The 15871-nt window shown below is 53.5% G+C and overlaps 1 protein-coding gene across 1 annotated transcript; it reads right to left on the bottom strand.

Annotated features, from left to right (window-relative positions):
- Positions 1-265: 265 nt before the first annotated feature.
- On the bottom strand, positions 266-12944 carry LOC133358733 (uncharacterized). Its single transcript, XM_061577175.1, has 6 exons — positions 12822-12944; positions 12200-12360; positions 10839-10898; positions 8119-8152; positions 6253-6354; positions 266-4959 (listed from the first exon to the last, which is right to left on the bottom strand). Exons 1-6 carry the CDS (start codon positions 12931-12933, stop codon positions 4817-4819), a joined length of 612 nt encoding a protein of 203 aa, XP_061433159.1. The 5' UTR covers positions 12934-12944; the 3' UTR covers positions 266-4816.
- Between the last annotated feature and the right edge of the window lie 2927 nt (positions 12945-15871).

Here is a 15871-nt window from a genome sequence, read left to right as displayed (position 1 = left end):
CCGCTCCCCCCTACCACCACCAGCACCATACGGAACAATGACACACACACACTTAAATGGGTACAAACGCGAAGTTATAATCATCAAACATTATTTCAAGGTTTCATCTTCTTGGTTCTTTCGGTAAAGTCACGTATGTTTGCTTGCGTTGTGGCCGAAACGTCGTGAGAATTATTTTATTATGTTTTATTTTTATTATTTTATTATTTCCCTTCTACGTGACTTTACCGAAAGAACCAGGAAGATGAATCCCTGCAGTCACGAAAGAAGCTTTAAATCGAAATTTATTTCAAGGTGTCATCATGACCACGTCATCGTCTTACACCAAATATAAATTCTCTCGCATAGAGTTTCGTCTTTTCAACACTTTTAAATCTCCCAAAACCGGCTACAACAGCCCGCCACGGTGACAACATCCACATCACCACCCGATTGACATAAGTTAAAATCTAATAACCGCCGGTGCACACGTTGTGATAAATATAATATTGTTTTTTTGAAAGAGGTGAAGGATTAGAGTACAACATCAAAGTTTGAACACACAAATACCCCCCCTCCTTCCCCCCGTATCAGTGGCGGATGATTCTAGCAGCAAAAATATCTACATTTGTAGTAGCTACTACACATGTAGCTACTACTACACGTGTAGTAGTAGCTACTACTACATATGTAGTAGCTACACATGTAGTAGCTACACATGTAGTAGCTACAAATGTAGTAGCTGCTACATATGTAGTAGCTACTACATATGTAGCTACTACTACATGTGTAGTAGTACATATGTAGTAGCTACTACATGTGTAGCTACTACTACATGTGTAGTAGTACATATGTAGTAGCTACACATGTAGTAGCTACAAATGTAGTAGTAGCTGCTATATATGTAGTAGCTACACGTGTAGTAGCAGCTACATGTGTAGTAGCTACATGTGTAGTAGCTACAAATGTAGTAGTAGCTGCTATATATGTAGTAGCTACTACTACATGTGTAGTAGCAGCTACATGTGTAGTAGCTACACGTGTAGTAGTAGCTACACGTGTAGTAGCAGCTACATGTGTAGTAGCTACGGGCCCCGCACTTTCAAGGGCCCCGCGAAACGCTTTCAAGATATCAATTCATATTCAGTGATTCTGCACTTGCTCTATTACTATAGTACTATACCGCCCTTCAACTTTCACGCACGACCGGGCGTTTAAGGTTACCGATTTTTCGTATTATCTGTCTATGCAGCAAACGAAAAACATACAATTACTTTTCTATGCAAGTTAAAAATGTCTTTTAATATTTGTTTCGTATCATTTAGGTCCCCATTTACAACATCAAATGCTACGTGCCCTGCCCCAGGTAGCTCTTGAACAGACTGCAGGGGCAAGTGCTGTTAGCGAGCAGTACCTATGAACGCCGGTACGGACACACAAATTGTTAGTCCACCACCACCGTGGCCAGGCCGTCTTTGTCTCCCCCGGCGGCGATGCTCCCACACGCCGCACAGAGGGCACTCATTTGAGGCCGAGTCGACCTAGAGGAGGCCCATAACCGGTTCAGATAATCGTCACCGGCGTTGGCCGTGAGCGGGAATCGTTGCGCTAACCACTACACTACCGCTCCCCCTACAAAGACAGAGATACCCCGTATAGCCTTAACAGACTGTAGGGGCAAGTGCTGTTAGCGAGCACCTATGAAAGCCAGAACGGTACACTAGGGGGTGGGTGGCCAGCACCACGCCCGACCGCCTTTGTCTCCCCAGTGGGGCGATGCTTACACACCGCACCAGGTACTCATTTGAGGCTGAGTCGACCTAGGGGAGGCCCAGGACCGGTTCAGATAATCGTCACCGGCGTTGGCCGTGGGCGGGAATCGAACTCGGGTCGCCGGGTTCATAGCACAGCGCCCTAACCGCTACACCACCACTCCCCCCACAACACAGACACACAGAGACACACACACGCAGACACCGCATTTAACCTCACAGGAGATGTGCATGTGCTGAGAATCAGAAGCCTGCAGCCTTGATCTGCTCCGACACCTCGCTACGTGTTAATTGCAACAACAACAACAGCAGCAGCAGCCTCAGGTAAGAGGGGTGGCAGGGAGGGCGAAAAGTCTAAAATAATCCGGCATGACCAGCCTCTCAACCCATACGGATTAAGCACAAAGTCCCATATTCCTGTACAGGGGAATTTTAGTGTTCAGCTCCATACGGCGTACAACCGTTTCAATACGGGCAATTTTGTTTGATCTGTTTGTTTGTGTTTCTCCCCTTGTGATGGGACTTCGTAAGGGACACGGGGTGAGCAATGAGGTCTGAAATGGTGTGTAGTAAGGTAGGGCACTGATAAGGGGTTGACAGGTGTGTAGTGGTGAATGTAGTGGTGAGTGTGCGAGTGAGTGTAGTGGTGAGTGTAGTGGTGAGTGTAGTGGTGAGTGTAGTGGTGGTGAGTGTAGTGATGAGTGTAGTGGTGAGTGTAGTGGTGGTGAGTGTAGTGGTGAGTGTACTAGTGGTGAGTGTAGTGGTGAGTGTGCTAGTGAGTGTAGTGGTGAGTGTAGTGGTGAGGGTAGTGGTGAGGGTAGTGGTGAGTAGTGGTGGTGAGTGTAGTGGTGGTGAGTGTAGTGGTGGTGAGTATAGAGGTGAGTGTAGTGGTGAGTGTAGTGGTGGTGAGTGTAGTGGTGGTGAGTGTACTAGTGGTGAGTGTACTAGTGGTGAGTGTACTAGTGGTGAGTGTAGTGGTGAGTGTACTAGTGGTGAGTGTAGTGGTGAGTGTAGTGGTGGTGAGTGTACTAGTGGTGAGTGTAGTGGTGGTGAGTATAGTAGTGGTGAGTGTAGTGGTGGTGAGTGTACTAGTGGTGAGTGTAGTGGTGAGTGTAGTGGTGGTGAGTGTACTGGTGGTGAGTGTAGTGGTGGTGAGTGTAGTAGTGGTGAGTGTAGTGGTGAGTGTACTAGTGGTGAGTGTACTAGTGGTGAGTGTACTAGTGGTGAGTGTAGTGGTGAGTGTAGTAGTGGTGAGTGTAGTGGTGAGTGTAGTAGTGGTGAGTGTAGTGGTGAGTATACTAGTGGTGAGTGTACTAGTGGTGAGTGTACTAGTGGTGAGTGTAGTAGTGGTGAGTGTAGTAGTGGTGAGTGTAGTAGTGGTGAGTGTGCTAGTGAGTGTAGTGGTGAGTGTAGTGGTGAGGGTAGTGGTGAGGGTAGTGGTGAGGGTAGTGGTGAGTAGTGGTGGTGAGTGTAGTGGTGGTGAGTGTAGTAGTGGTGAGTGTACTAGTGGTGAGTGTACTAGTGGTGAGTGTACTAGTGGTGAGTGTACTAGTGGTGAGTGTAGTGGTGAGTGTAGTGGTGAGTGTAGTAGTGGTGAGTGTAGTGGTGAGTGTACTAGTGGTGAGTGTACTAGTGGTGAGTGTACTAGTGGTGAGTGTACTAGTGGTGAGTGTGCTAGTGGTGAATGTAGTAGTGGTGAGTGTACTAGTGGTGAGTGTACTAGTGGTGAATGTAGTAGTGGTGAGTGTACTAGTGGTGAGTGTACTAGTGGTGAGTGTAGTAGTGGTGAGTGTAGTAGTGGTGAGTGTAGTGGTGAGTGTAGTGGTGAGTGTAGTAGTGGTGAGTGTAGTGGTGTGCTAGTGAGTGTAGTGGTGAGTGTAGTGGTGAGCGTAGTGGTGAGTGTGCTAGTGGTGAGTGTAGTGGTGAGTGTAGTGGTGAGTGTGCTAGTGAGTGTAGTGGTGAGTGTAGTGGTGACTGTAGTGGTGAGTGTAGTAGTGGTGAGTGTAGTGGTGAGTATAGTGGTGAGTGTAGTGGTGAGTGTAGTGGTGAGTAGTGGTGGTGAGTGTAGTGGTTGCCACAGTGGCTAGGAGATGTTAACTACCTCGCCTGGTGTACAGGAGGTCGCGGGTTAGATCCCGACCCTGACGCCTGCTGCTGTATATTTGGAGTTTGCGTGTCTCTCTCTCTCATCATCATCACGGTGGCGAGATGTTAACTACCTCGCCTGGTATACAGGAGGTCGCGGGTTCGATCCCGACCCTGACGATGCCTGCCGTATATTTGGAGTTTGCGTGTCTCTCTCTCTCATCATCATCACGGTGGCTAGGAGATGTTAACTACCTCGCCTGGTCTACAGGAGGTCGCGGGTTCGATCCCGACCCTGACGATACCTGCTGCTGTATATTTGGAGTTTGCGTGTCTCTCTCATCATCATCATCACGGTGGCTAGGAGATGTTAACTACCTCGCCTGGTGTGCAGGAGGTCGTGGGTTCGATCTTGACACTGACGCCTGCTGCTGTATATTTGGAGTTTGCGTGTCTCTATCATCATCATCACGATGGCTATGAGATGTTAACTACCTCGCCTGGTGTACAGGATGTCGTGGGTTCCATCCAGACCCTGACTCCTGCTGCTGTATATTTGGAGTTTGCGTGTCTCTCTCTCATCATCATCACGGTGGCTAGGAGATGTTAACTACCTCGCCTGGTCTACAGGAGGTCGTGGGTTCGATCCCGACCCTGACGATGTCTGCTGTATATTTTGAGTTTGCGTCTCTCTCTCTCTCTCTCCGGGTCCTCCAGTTTTTTTCCTTCACATTTAGAATCGCCGTGCAGTTTCGTGTATTTGGCTGCTACAAATGTCCGTGCGATAAGCCAATCCCCGTTGAGCTACCGTGTGGGGCCAGGTCGCTTCTGAGTTTTATAGCTCAGCGGGGTCATCCCAGGTAAAATAAAACAAAGTTTCCTTTTAGTTTCAGCTACCGTGTGACCCCCGTGTGACCCCCGTGTGACCCCGTGTGACCCCGTGTGACCCCCGCGTGACCCCCGCGTGACCCCGGTGTGGCTCAGACAGCCATGGGCCCGGTGAGGAGTGGCCCGGACTCTCCGTCCCCGCAGGCCGAGGGGCCGCTGGTGATGGGGACTCCGGCCACTGCCACCATCGCCACCGCCACCGTTCCCTCCATGGCCTCCGGGCAAAGCAGAGACCCTGAGGGACACAACAACAACAACATCGTCAACAACAACAACATCGTCAACAGCAACAACAACGCCAGGTGGCAGTAGCCACAAAGTGACGTCACCGCAGTGCTCGTGCCAGGCTAGGTGCACTTGGAGGATATCACGTGACGTGCTGAATGCTCGCCGCCGGGACAGACTCAGGTGCCATGGGTTGCTGACTCAGATGACCGATCGATGCATGGGGGGATCTTTGACTTTGTGTGTGTCGGAGAAACGTGGAGCCCTCTCCAATGGAGCATCTTCGCCGGTTAGAAACATTCAGGCTGGCCTGCCTACGATCCATCCTGGGTTTGACCAGGCTGGATTGTGCGAAAAGCTCACAAATGCTTGAGAGATCTGGACACATTCCCATCAGCGAGCTCCTCCGGCAGGCGAGGCTGCGTTGGCTGGGTCATGTAGCCCGCATGCACCACCACCGCATGCCCAGGCAGTTTCTGTTTGGCCGAATAGGCGGGGCTAAACGGGCACGGCACGGGCTGGAGACGAGATGGAGTGACGTGGTACGGGAGGACGTGGAGCTGAGTGGACTTGCCAATGACTGGTACCAGCGGTGTCAAGATCGGCCTCTGTGGAGAAGGAGGCTTCTTCTTCTTGGTTCTTTCGGTAAAGTCACGTAGAAGGGAAATAATAAAATAATAAAAATAATGTTGTTGCTGCTGCTGTTGTTGTTGTTGTGGTGTGTCGGTTGCGTGTGACACCACCGCCACTTAGCGGTGAACGGCGGTTGTTGTTGTTGTTGCAGCTGTTGTTGTGTGTCGGTTGCGTGTGACACCACCGCCACTTAGCGGTGAACGGCGGTTGTTGTTGTTGCTGCTGTTGTTGTTCTGGTGTGTCGGTTGCGTGTGACACCACCACTTAGCGGTGAACGGCGGTTGTTGTTGTTGCTGTTGTTGTTGTTGTTGTGTGTCGGTTGCGTGTGACACCACCGCCACTTAGCGGTGAACGGCGGTTGTTGTTGTTGTTGTTGCTGCTGTTGTTGTTGTGGTGTGTCTGTTGCGTGTGACACCACCGCCACTTAGCGGTGAACGGCGGTTGTTGTTGTTGTTGTTGCTGCTGTTGTTGTTCTGGTGTGTCGGTTGCGTGTGACACCACCACTTAGCGGTGAACGGCGGTTGTTGTTGTTGCTGTTGTTGTTGTTGTGGTGTGTCTGTTGCGTGTGACACCACCGCCACTTAGCGGTGAACGGCGGTTGTTGTTGTTGCTGCTGTTGTTGCTGTTGTTGTGGTGTGTCGGTTGCGTGTGGCAACTGCCCCACACGCACCTGGCAGGCAAGCGACGTTGTCCACCAGCTCCGCCCGCAGTCCGGGCGACTCGTTGTCCACCTCGTACAGCCCGGCGCTTCCACCTCCCGCCTCCAGCAGCACTACTCATAAAAGACAAAGGTCCCCCGTGTAGCCTTAACAGACCGTTGGGGCAAGTGCAGCACGGCACACGGGGGGGTGGGTTGGCCAGCACCACGCCCGGCCGCCTTTGTCTCCCCAGTGCTGATGTTGTACACACCGCACCAGGGACTCGTTCGAGGCTGAGGCAACCTAAGGGAGGCCCCGGGGCCCGTCCAAACATTCCCCACTGTTATTGAGCGTGAGCGGGAGGATTGACCTCGGGTCTCCGAGGTTCCGTAGCGCAGTGCGCTAACCGCTACACCACCGCTCCCCACACACGGACACAAAGACAAAGATCCCCCCCGTGTAGCCTTCACAGACTGTAGGGGCAAGTGCTGTTAGCGAGCACCTATGAAGGCCTGGAACGGTACACGAGGGGGTGGGTGGCCAGCACCACGCCCGACCGCCTTTGTCTCCCTCGCGGCGATGTTTACACACCGCACCAGGTACTCATTTAAGGCTGAGTCGACCTAGAGGAGGCCCAGGACCGGTTCAGATAATCGTCACTGGTGTTACAGTCTGTTAAGACTAAACGGGGGATCTTTGTCTTTGTGGACTACAAACTAAACACAAAAATTATTTCGAAAGAAATTAGTTTTGATGATTTAAAAGTCCACAGCTCCGGTGGCTTCCTAACATCGAACGGAAGAACGTTCCAGACGGCCGCAGAGGCGCGTCTGAAAGCGCCGTGCGATGCGGCGACCCCCCCCCTTTGTTCGATGGGCGGCCAAAAATCCGCCGTGACGATGGCCAGAGGAGTTTGCGTGACGATGGGTTTCGGCCCCTTGGCGAGATTCAGCCGAGGTGTCGGTGGCTCCAGTTGTGCCGAGCACCTCAGCGAGGAAGCCAACAAGCTGTTGACCAGAGGTTGCAAATGGGTTTTCATTCATCTTCTTGGTTCTTTCGGTAAAGTCACGTAGAAGGGAAATAATAAAATAATAAAAAATAATAAAAATAAAACATAATAAAATAATTCTCACGACGTTTCGGCCACAACGCAAGCAGCCGTCCTCAGGTGAAGAACAGGTCTGTCGGGAAGACAGCGTCTGAAGCTTTCAGACTCTGTCTTCTCGACAGACCTGTTCTTAAGAACACCTGAGGATGGCTGCTTGCGTTGTGGCCGAAACGTCATGAGAATTATTTTATTATGTTTTATTTTCATTATTTTATTACTTCCATTCTACGTGACTTTGCCGAAAGAACCAAGAAGATGAATCCCTGCAGTCCCGAAAGCTTTAAATCGGGGTTTTGATTCCTTACCCGTACCCGGCCGTACCCGGGTATCAGGTACCTGATTGCGACCTCTGGGATGAAGCCATGTTGCAGGCGCGGGTGGGTTGATTCTAGGAACTTGAATTGTGAGAAGAGACAAGACGTTGGGAAATGAGTGACCAACGGTGACTCACCAGTGACTCACGGCCTACCCGTACCCGGCCGCACCAGGGTCGCAAACGGCTACCCGTACCCGGCTGGGTACGGGTAGCCGAGTATCGGGTAGGGTACGGGTATCGGGTACCCGGTTGCGACCTCTGCTGTTGACCCACGGAGAAACTCGTCCCACCCCCCTCCTCCTCTCGCCGTGAGAATGTGGAATTGCGACCCGCCGATTCTGCGGGGATCGCGAAACGCGGAGATGCCCATCTGGAAGGTCACCGGCGCGACGCGGTGCCAGGGGCGGTGCAAGGGGCGTTGCCGTGGAGACAGCGACACGCACACACACGGGGGATCCAGGGATCGCCACTCACCCTCAACGCTCGAGTCCACTTCCACAACGTTCCCCTGCGGAGTTGGAGAGGGGGGCGGGAGGGGGGCGACACGGAACCCGGGGTCATGTGACGACGGAGGGGGGCGGCGGTAGTGGCAACGCGATCGGCTCGGAAAATGGAAACAATTCCGCGGGTCACGGACCGACGGGAAAACACCGTGACGATAATTTACATCCGTCGTTAGACCTCCCCTTTGCAAGTGGCAAAATATAATAACGGGGGTTTTTCCACTTTTTTCTGACACCAAAATTGAAACCTTTTTACGAGGAATCGTGTCTGCGTTAACCACAATACTTGTGGTCAAAATGCAAACAAAAAACACACTGATAATATCAGTTTCAAGGATCCTACATAATGCACGGGCATAATATGACTTTGAGACCCGCCCCTCACCTCCTACGCATTCCACAAGTAGTGACTAATCCCATATCTGCATTTGCCATAAATATGCTAAATTCCTCTTGATATGCAAATTCCTTTGTCAAGGCGCCCTTCCCCCTCCAACCCAGCTTAAATGTACGCTGCCAAGCCTGGTGGTGTTTCATTCAGACGCTGTCTTTCATTCAGACTGTCTTTCATTCAGACTGTCTTTCATTCAGAAGCTGTCTTTCATTCAGACGCTGTCTTTCATTCAGACTCTGTCTTTCATTCAGACTCTGTCTTTCATTCAGACGCTGTCTTTCATTCAGACGCTGTCTTTCATTCAGACGCTGTCTTTCATTCAGACTGTCTTTCATTCAGACTCTGTCTTTCCGACAGACTTGTTCTTCACCTGAGGACGGCTGCTTGCGTTGTGGCCGAAACGTCGTGAGAATTGTATTTTGTTATGTTTTATTTTTATTATTTTATTATTTCCCTTCTACGTGACTTTACCGAAAAAACCAAGAAGATGAATCCCTGCAGTCACGAAAGAAGCTTTAAATCAAAACATAATAATAATAGATTTAAAGCTTTCATGACTGCAGGGATTCATCTTCTTGATTCTTTCGGTAAAGTCACGTAGAAGGGAAATAATAAAAATAAAACATAACAAAATAATATAATAACATAAAATAATATAATAATATGAAAATAAAACATAATAAAATAATATATTACTATAAAATGATATAATAATATCATATTTTATGATGTTTTATTTGTATTATTTTATTACTTCCCTTCTACCTGGTGACTTTACCGAAAGAGCCAAGAAGAAAGAACACGCTTGTAGATTATAAATGCATCGTCAAGCCGCGTCCCTGTCGACTGATGATTGACGATTCGCGAGCGTCGCGTGGGATGGGTGGCAGTGCGGTTAGGCTGGGGGGGTGGGTGGCAGTGCGGTTGGGCTGGTGGGGGGGGGGATGGGTGGCAGTGCGGTTGGGCTGGTGGGGGGGGATGGGTAGCAGTGCGGTTGGGCTGGGGGGGGATGGGTGGCAGTGTGGTTGGGCTGGGGGGAGGGGGATGGGTGGCAGTGCGGTTGGGCTGGGGGGGGGGGATGGGTGGCAGTGCGGTTGGGCTGGGGGGATGGGTGGCAGTGCAGTTGGGCTGGGGGATGGGTGGCAGTGCAGTTGGGCTGGGGGAGGGGAATGGGTGGCAGTGCGGTTGGGCTGGGAGGGGGGGATGGGTGGCAGTGCGGTTGGGCTGGGGGATGGGTGGCAGTGCAGTTGGGCTGGGGGAGGGGAATGGGTGGCAGTGCGGTTGGGCTGGGAGGGGGGGATGGGTGGCAGTGCGGTTGGGCTGGGGGATGGGTGGCAGTGCGGTTGGGCTGGGAGGGGGGGATGGGTGGCAGTGCGGTTGGGCTGGGAGGGGGGGATGGGTGGCAGTGCAGTTGGGCTGGGGGAGGGGGATGGGTGGCAGTGCAGTTGGGCTGGTGGGGGGGGATGGGTGGCAGTGCAGTTGGGCTGGTGGGGGGGGATGGGTGGCAGTGCGGTTGGGCTGGGAGGGGGGGATGGGTGGCAGTGCAGTTGGGCTGGGGGAGGGGGATGGGTGGCAGTGCAGTTGGGCTGGGAGGGGGGGATGGGTGGCAGTGCGGATGGGCTGGGAGGGGGGGATGGGTGGCAGTGCGGTTGGGCTGGGGGAGGGGGATGGGTGGCAGTGCAGTTGGGCTGGGAGGGGGGGATGGGTGGCAGTGCGGTTGGGCTGGGAGGGGGGGATGGGTGGCAGTGCGGTTGGGCTGGGGGATGGGTGGCAGTGCGGTTGGGCTGGGAGGGGGGGATGGGTGGCAGTGCGGTTGGGCTGGTGGGGGGGGATGGGTGGCAGTGTGGTTGGGCTGGGAGGGGGGGATGGGTGGCAGTGCAGTTGGGCTGGTGGGGGGGGATGGGTGGCAGTGTGGTTGGGCTGGTGGGGGGAGGATGGGTGGCAATGCGGTTGGGCTGGTGGGGGGAGGATGGTGGCAGTGCGGTTGGGCTGGTGGGGGGGGATGGGTGGCAGTGCGGTTAGGCTGGGGGGAGGGATGGGTGGCAGTGCGGTTGGGCTGGGGGGGGGGGGGGATGGGTGGCAGTGCGGTTGGGCTGGGGGGGAGGGATGGGTGGCATTGCAGTTGGGCTGGGGGAGGGGGATGGGTGGCAGTGCGGTTGGGCTGGTGTGGGGGGGGATGGGTGGCAGTGCGGTTGGGCTGGTGTGGGGGGGGGATGGGTGGCAGTGCGGTTGGGCTGGGGGGGGGGGGGGATGGGTGGCAGTGCGGTTGGGCTGGTGTGGGGGGGCGGTTACTTCACCTCCACGTCGCGTGTGCCCAGCGAGCCCGGCAGGAAGGAGCCGACACGGAGCCCCTCCGTCTGCAACGAGACGCATCACTCACTCTGTGTGACCCCCACGCTGTGTCACCCACACGCTGTGTGACCCCCACGCTGTGTCACCCACACGCTGTGTGACCCCCACGCTGTGTCACCCCCACGCTGTGTGACCCCCACGCTGTGTCACCCACACGCTGTGTCACCCACACGCTGTGTGACCCCCACGCTGTGTCACCCCCACGCTGTGTCACCCCCACGCTGTGTCACCCCCACGCTGTGTCACCCCCACGCTGTGTCACCCCCACGCTGTGTCACCCCCACGCTGTGTCACCCCCACGCTGTGTCACCCCCACGCTGTGTCACCCCCACGCTGTGTCACCCCCACGCTGTGTCACCCCCACGCTGTGTCACCCCCCACGCTGTGTCACCCCCACGCTGTGTCACCCCCACGCTGTGTCACCCCCACGCTGTGTCACCCCCACGCTGTGTCACCCCACGCGGTCACCCGCTGTGTCACCCCCACGCTGTGTCACCCCCACGCTGTGTGACCCCCCACGCTGTGTCACCCACACGCTGTGTCACCCACACGCTGTGTGACCCCCACGCTGTGTCACCCCCACGCTGTGTCACCCACACGCTGTGTCACCCCCACGCTGTGTCACCCCCACGCTGTGTCACCCCCACGCTGTGTCACCCCCACGCTGTGTCACCCCCACGCTGTGTCACCCCCACGCTGTGTCACCCCCACGCTGTGTCACCCCCACGCTGTGTCACCCCCACGCTGTGTCACCCCCACGCTGTGTCACCCCCACGCTGCGTGACCCCCACGCCGTGTCACCCCCACGCTGTGTCACCCCCACGCTGTGTCACCCACACGCTGTGTGACCCCCACGCTGTGTCACCCCCACGCTGTGTCACCCCCACGCTGTGTCACCCACACGCTGCGTGACCCCCACGCCGTGTCACCCCCACGCTGTGTCACCCCCACGCTGTGTCACCCACACGCTGTGTGACCCCCACGCTGTGTCACCCCCACGCTGTGTCACCCCCACGCTGTGTCACCCACACGCTGTGTGACCCCCACGCTGTGTCACCCCCACGCTGTGTGACCCCCACGCTGTGTCACCCCCACGCTGTGTCACCCCCACGCTGTGTCACCCACACGCTGTGTGACCCCCACGCTGTGTCACCCCCACGCTGTGTGACCCCCACGCTGTGTCACCCCCACGCTGTGTCACCCCCACGCTGCGTGACCCCCACGCTGCGTGACCCCCACGCCGTGTCACCCCCACGCTGTGTCACCCCCACGCTGGCACCCACACGCTGGCACCCACGCGTCTCACCGGCTCGCCGTCCGTGGGGCTCTCCTCGTCGCCGGCGCCGTCGGCCTGGTGAGAGGAGGCGCCGCTGGTGGAGGAGGCGACGGACATGGAGGAGCGAGCGCCGCTGGAGCCGGTGCCGCCGCCGCCGCCGGCGCCGCTGCTGCTGCTGCTCATGGGCTCCACTGGGCGGCCGATCGGAAGTAAAACAACAACAACAACAACAGGGAACGTTGACGCTGCACGGGGGTTGGGAGTCGCAGTGGGGGGGTGGGGTGGGGGGCAGGGGTGGGGTGGGTGGTGGGTGGGGGGCAGGGGTGGGGTGGGTGGGTGGTGGGGTGGGTGGTGGGTGGCAGGGGCGGTGGGTGGTGGGTGGGGGGCAGGGGGGGTGGGTGGGTTGGTGGGCAGGGGGGGTGGGTGGGGTGGGGGGCGGGTGTGGTGGGTGGGGTGGTGGGTGGGGTGGGGTGGTGGGTGGGGGGCAGGGGTGGTGGGTGGCAGGGGTGGTGGGTGAGGGGCAGATGTGGTGGGTGGGGGGCAGGGATGGTGGGTGGGGTGGTGGGTGGGGGGCAGGGTGAGTGGTGGGAGGAATGGTGGGTAGTGGGGGGCGGGGTGGGTGGTGGGTGAGGAGGGGGGCTGTCCGAGTTACCCTCGGGGGACGACACCGTGGAGGAGGCAGAGGACGAGGTGTAGGCCGAGTTCTCCACGCCGCACGGCATGGGCAGCGTCAGCAGGTCTCCGGCCACCGACAAGGCGGCCATCTGCTGCGGGGGGGGGGAGGGGGGGGGGGGGCAAACTCAACGCTCGTGAAGATGACGATAATGATGATGACGACGATGATGATGACGACGACGACGACGACGACGATGATGACGACGATGACGATGATGATGACGATGATGACCACGACGATGACGATCATGACGATGACGACGACGACGATGACGACGACGACGTAGACGATGACCCCGATTTATAACGAGCGCACATACTGCGCGAGTCGGGACGCGAGGTTCGATCGTTGAGACTCGGGAGGCTTTCGTCACAGCCATCTCTGAGACACACTTAAGCGGTTGCGCTTTCGCTACGTTGTCCCCCACCTGTTGAAGGACGCTTGTGTTGCGTCCGAAACGTCGTGATTTTATCGAGTTGTTTTCATTTATTTTATTTTATACCTACGTGACTTCACCGATGAAACCAAAGAGTAAGAACATGTAACCATTTTAATTTGTATGTCAACCGATTGACCGACAAGTGAGGACATCACATCTCCCCTTAACTCTACTTAAGACCGAAACGGCACGAGGATTTTCTCTACGACTCTGTGGCTGTCGCCCGATGATGCTGCTGCTGCTGCTGGTGGTTGTTGTTGTTGTTGTAATTACCGGCGAAACGTCACGGCACTCGAATTGTAAATGTTGTAGTGGGTTTACTGCACTATACACTACACTATACACTACACACTACACTGCACACTACACGATACACTACACACTATACTACACACTACACTGCACACTACACTATACACTACACTACTAGACACTACACTATACACTACTATACACTACACTACACACTACTATACACTACACTATATACTACACTACTATACACTACACAATATACTACACACTACACGATACACTACACTACACACTACTATACACTACACTATACACTGCACTATACACTACTATACACTACACTATATACTACACTACTATACACTACACAATACACTACACTACACACTACACTACACTATACACTGCACTATACACTACACTACTATACACTACACTATACACTACTATACACTACACTATACACTGCACTATACACTACTATACACTACACTATACACTACACTATACACTACACTACACACTACACTACACTATACACTGCACTATACACTACACTACTATACACTACACTATACACTACTATACACTACACTATACACTGCACTATACACTACACTATACACTACTATACACTACACTATATACTACACACTACACTATACACTACACTATACACTACTATACACTACACTATACACTGCACTATACACTACACTATACACTGCACTACTATACACTACACTATACACTACTATACACTACACTATACACTACACTATACACTACTATACACTACACTATATACTACACACTACACTATACACTACACTATACACTACTATACACTACACTATACACTGCACTATACACTGCACTACTATACACTACACTATACACTACTATACACTACACTATACACTGCACTATACACTACACTATACACTACTATACACTACACTATACACTACACTAGAATTGTAAATGTTTTAGTGGGGTTTAACTCTCAAACACACAACCGGGGAGTGCTTAACTCGTAAGGGATTGGCACGTTTAGTCTACGTGACAAACCTTACTAAATCGGCTGCGGCGAGTTTAACGAAACATTCAACTTCACATAGTCTTTGGTTCTTTCGGTAAAGGCTCGTAGGGAGGAAAAATAATGCTGTGGTTGTCCCACCTGATGACGATTTGCTTGTGTTGCGCCCGAAACGTCACAATTTATTTTATGTTTCTACCTAAGTGACTTTACCGAAAGAACCAAAGATTATGGATTCCTGCAGTTACGAAAGCTTCAAAACATTCATATTTACGCCACCTAACCCAGGAAATTTCCAATTATAGATGATTATTTTCACGGCTGCTGCTGATGATGACGCCGATGACGATGATGACGACGACGATGATGACGATGATGATGATGACGATGACGATGACGACGATGATGATGACGATGACGATGACGACGATGACGACGATGACGATGATGACGATGACGACGATGATGACGATGATGATGATGACGATGACGATGACGACGACGATGACGACGATGATGATGATGACGATGACGATGATGACGATGATGACGATGATGATGACGATGATGACGATGACGATGACGATGACGATGATGACGATGATGACGACGACGACGACGATGATGACGATGACGATGACGACGACGACGATGATGACGATGACGATGATGACGATGACGACGATGACGATGACGACGATGAGACGATGACGACGATGACGACGATGAGATGATGACGATGACGATGATGACGACGACGATGATTACGATGATGATGATGACGATGACGATGATGATGATGACGATGACGACGATGATGATGATGACGATGAACGACGATGATGACGATGATGATGATGACGATGATGATGACGATGACGACGATGATGACGATGACGACGACGACGATGATGACGATGACGATCGATGATGATGATGACGATGATGACGATGATGATGATGATGACGATGATGATGAGATGATGACATGATGAGTGACGATGATTACGACGATGACGATGATGACTGACGATGAATGATGACGATGATGACTGACGATGATGACGATGATGACGATGATGACGGACGATGATGACGATGATGACGATGATGACGATGATGAACGATGATGAACGACGACTGATGATGATGATGACGATGATGATGACGACGATGATGACGACGATGACGATGATGATGATGACGATGACGACGATGATGACTGACGACTGATGACGACGACGATGATGATGAGATGACGATGACGCCGATGATGATGAACGACGATGACTG

Source organism: Lethenteron reissneri, chromosome 63 (assembly GCF_015708825.2).
Source record: "Lethenteron reissneri isolate LAM-NWPU_2019-01 chromosome 63, ASM1570882v1, whole genome shotgun sequence".
Classification (NCBI taxonomy): domain Eukaryota; kingdom Metazoa; phylum Chordata; class Hyperoartia; order Petromyzontiformes; family Petromyzontidae; genus Lethenteron; species Lethenteron reissneri.
This window is presented reverse-complemented; position numbering and strand designations above follow the sequence as displayed.

Bases quoted from the DNA above. Each gene is read 5' to 3' on its own strand.
- LOC133358733 (XM_061577175.1), bottom strand. From the start codon at position 12,933: ATGGCCGCCTTGTCGGTGGCCGGAGACCTGCTGACGCTGCCCATGCCG. The intron at 10,899-12,199 runs GTGAGACGCGTG...GTCTCGTTGCAG, and splicing joins GCCCCACGGACGGCGAGCCG to ACGGAGGGGCTCCGTGTCGG. The intron at 6,355-8,118 runs GTGAGTGGCGAT...TTTTATGAGTAG, and splicing joins AGTGGACTCGAGCGTTGAGG to TGCTGCTGGAGGCGGGAGGT.